This window comes from Octopus bimaculoides, chromosome 6 (genome assembly GCF_001194135.2).
Source record: "Octopus bimaculoides isolate UCB-OBI-ISO-001 chromosome 6, ASM119413v2, whole genome shotgun sequence".
Classification (NCBI taxonomy): Eukaryota; Metazoa; Mollusca; class Cephalopoda; order Octopoda; family Octopodidae; genus Octopus; species Octopus bimaculoides.
The window spans coordinates 91,968,191-91,972,199 of NC_068986.1; the positions used below are offsets into that span (position 1 = coordinate 91,968,191).

General features: G+C 37.0%; 1 protein-coding gene across 1 annotated transcript in view; it reads left to right on the top strand.

Annotated features, from left to right (window-relative positions):
* Positions 1-4,009, top strand: part of LOC106873671 (corrinoid adenosyltransferase MMAB) — an 86,326-nt gene that overhangs the window by 33,827 nt on the left and 48,490 nt on the right. The window contains exon 8 of the mRNA XM_014921125.2: positions 2,954-3,051. Coding sequence (XP_014776611.1) covers positions 2,954-3,051 — 98 coding nt within the window. The remainder of the gene's footprint in view (positions 1-2,953; positions 3,052-4,009) is intronic.

A 4,009-nucleotide genomic window follows, 5' to 3' on the forward strand; every position in this document is an offset into this window, starting at 1 on the left:
ATATAAATGTGTGTGTTGATACATATATATGTAGATATATGTATGAATGTGTGTGTGTGTGTATATATATATATATATATATATATATATATAGTTGTGTCTCAAGATACATCTCATGGATGCTGTCAGATGCATCGGCTGTGATGCTTCTGGAGTTTTAAGGGGATTCAGGTCTTTCACCATGAGACTCCCTCACCCAGTTGACCCAGCTGGGGTCGATCAAGTTCCAACTTGCATCCCAGTAACAGCAAATCACTGGTCTTCCCCCTTTCTCCAAAGCCACCTAGTTGCCTTCTCCCTCTCTCTCTATATATGTGTGTGTGTGTGTGTGTGTGTGTGCAGACATGGCTGTGTGGTAAGAAGTTTGCTTCCCAACCACATGGTTCTAAGTACAGTCCCACTGTGTGGCACCTTGGGTTAGTGGCTTTCATTATACTCTCAGGCCGACCAAACCCTTGTGAGTGTATTTGGTAGAAGGATGCTGAAAGAAGCCTGTTTGTGTGTGTGTGCTGTTGTTGTTGTGTCTGTGTTTGTCCCTCAACGTTGTTTGACAACCGATGTTGGTTTGTTTGTGTCCCTGTAATTTAGGGGTTTGGTAAAAGTGATCATTTGAATAAGTACCAGGCTTAAAAAAACAAAAAGTACCTGCATTGATTTGGAAATTACTATTTTTAAATCTCACAACGTGAGATATTCAGCAACAGTACTTTGTAGTAAAGATTGTTTGCCAATATAGCATGGCAGTCCTGGCTTAGGACTAATATTGCTGTAATTTAGCCCCAGGAAACATCGTCTCCAGCTGGCTATACAACACGATCAGTGTCATTATATTTTCGAACAAGGTGGTGCTAGATTCCCTTGTTCAAAAATATAAGGACACAGATTGTGTCGTATAGCCAGCTGGAGATGATGTCTCCTGGGGCTAAATTACAGCAACATTCGTCCTAAACCAGGGCTGCCATATTATGTTGGCAAACAATATTTTACTGCCATTGATTTGTTCAACTAAAATTGTTCAAGGTAGTGCCCCAGCATGGCCACAGTATCATGACTGAAACAAGTAAAGGATATATTTATTTTAAAGAGGTACTACAGATGATGCTGCTAATTGTTAAATGGTGAGCTCCAGATCCTTGCTCCCCCTTCCCTGGCAATAATAGCTTATTTTACGATCAAATGTTTTCTAACCATGACCCTCCCATAGAATGTATAGATGTTGTTTATGAAGGACTGAGTTTAATTACCTAAGGGTGCCATTTACAAAATTACAATTGTAGAGTGCATGCTTGCGTAGTTAATATAATGGGTTAAAATATTTCATTTAATTAAAATTTCCTTTGCATTAAGGATAGAGAAAGGTAAGCTCAGTGTCTGAAATTTTAGGGTTGTGGGGTCCCATTATTAATGTCGAGCTGACAACTTAAATATCACTCTCTTGGGCTGTTGTCATGAGAAAATGTATCTGGTACACTCTGTAAAATGATTGGCAAGAGGAAGGGCATCCAGCCATAAAAACCAAGCTAAAATGACACATTTAAGCAACAGACAAGAGAGCAGTGGCTTCCAGAAAGGACTTGGACTGTATCGATCCTTCTAATCCATACCTGGAAAGCAGACATAAAATGATGATGATAATGAAGAAATGAATATATTACCTTGAGTAATAATATCAAATTTAATCTGCTCCTTGGTAAACACTAGTAGCTTTGGAAATGTTGCAGTTTTATTAGATCTCTTCAGCTAATCATAGGAGTTTGTTAGTATTTGCTAGATACAGTGATAGAGGATCACTTTATTTATGTATAAGAAAACATAATAGTTGAGGAAAGTGACTGAAGCGTTTACTTGATATATACATACATGTGGGTGTATGTTTGCACAATAGTGTAAATCAGAAGATCTGAAATAAATTTTTATGTTATAAAGCATCACTGAATTAAATGAGAATGTAAACATTCTTTCTATATTATTGATGTGTACAAAAAAAAAAAAAATGAAAGGAATCTCATGATAGACTGTTTCCTAGTTTGTTGGCCATTCCTCAGAGATGTACTTGGCTTCCTTCAGTCAATGGCATAGAGCATCTGTGTATAAAGCAGTCATAAATTAGGCTAGCACCATGGTGGATACCCAAATGTGCATATCTGTGCTTTTGGCATCATGTCATCAATTAGAAAATATCCATTTAATGTTTAAACACATGCACGTGCACGACAAGCTTCTTTCAGTTTCTGTCTCCTAGATCCACTCACAAGGTTTTGGTTGGCCTGGGGCTTGTAGATGTGCAGTAGATGCTTCTTCAAGGGTCCACACTGTAGGACTGAATCAGAAACCATGTTGTTGGGAAACAAACTTCTTAACCATGCAGTGTTGTAAGTGTGGGGCTAAAATACAAAACTTCATGGGTTTTTTTTCAGTCAGTGATGGTGCCTTTAAGTAGTCGCTCATTTCGTTAGACATAAGAAGCAAATTTATTTTAAATTACAACTTACAGTTGTAAAAAAGAAGACTTTGGATAATGAAATCCTAGGTATTGGGTTGTCCGGAAAGTTCGTGCCCATTTATAGTTGCTTACCTTTCGACTTATTTGCCATGAAACCACCTCAATTCTGGGAAGAGGGTATTTTCAAGTTAAAGGAAAGATGGAGACGCATTGTGCAACAAAATGGTTCATATTTGGTTGATTAAAAATGTAATGGCAAGTATTTATTGACCTTTTTCTTGCCTTTAAAAATCGGCACGAACTTTCCAGACAACCCAATATAATGTTTTTTATTAAAAAAATAACATGATAGTTACAAAAGGTTGTGTATGATTTGAGGGTGACTTGGCTGTTATTTCTAGCAGGTTGTTCGACAGAGTAGCGTATAACCTTTGTTGGCTCATTACTGTTATTGTTTCTATTCCTATGGTTGCTGAATTTATTTATTCGTGTTTTATTTGTCAAACCTAGAAAGAACCTGTTTCAACGACCAACATGTGAAAGATCTTGAAACGTGGATTGACGAATATACTGCTGAGTTACCTCCCCTCAAGAATTTCATTCTCCCGGTAATTTTTTTTTCTTTTTCTTTTTCTTTTGTCTCTCGTCTGGTTAACTGTAATTCATTTCTATGGCAGTGTATACGGATCTTTTTTGTTTGGCTCGCAGTTTTCAATTCTTTTAATTTTGTTCCAATTCTTTTCAAATTATCTGTGTATACTAATACTGTAAAGAGGTAGATTTTGGGCCAAACAGCTGCAGCATCATCACCATCATCATCAATACCAAAATAACGAGAAAAACTGATGATTCTAGATCATAAAGTCCCATTCACACTGAAAAGGACAGGATGGTCACTATAGGCCTTTTTGATCGTATTTGAAATGGGGTTAAACAGCATCATCATCCTTGTCATGTATGATGTATGCATAATTCCACATGCTTTGATTTACCAAATTGTGGTGAAAGAGTACAGCAGGGTTCGCCACCATCCCCTGCCGGAGCCTCATGGAGCTTTAGGTGTTTTTGCTCAATAAACACTCACAACGCTCGGTCTGGGAATCAAAACCGCGATCTTATGACTGCAAGTCCGCTGCCCTAACCACTGGGCCATTGCGCCTCCACACTTCCACTACATAGTATGTATCTATTCATATGCCGGCATATTTTCTCAAAATACATGTACACAAACATACATATAGAGACACACAAAACATTCTGTATTTATTTTACTCCAGTCCATCTCCTTAGTACTTGCCTTCAGTGTTGGTGTTGTTATGTGTGTATATGTAAATCTACATAAATGTATACATGTTCAACTGTGTATGTTTGTTTATATGTTAATATACATACTTATAATATCGCAGTCTGTGTGTAGTGTGTTTTGATATTTTTCTGAAAATTTTATCATCTGAGTGTGTGTGTGTGTGTGTCTTTATACATATTTCTATGTATGAACTGGATGTATTTGTATGTCTATATGTCTAAATAAGAGCATTTTATACACACCTATATATATTTACATAT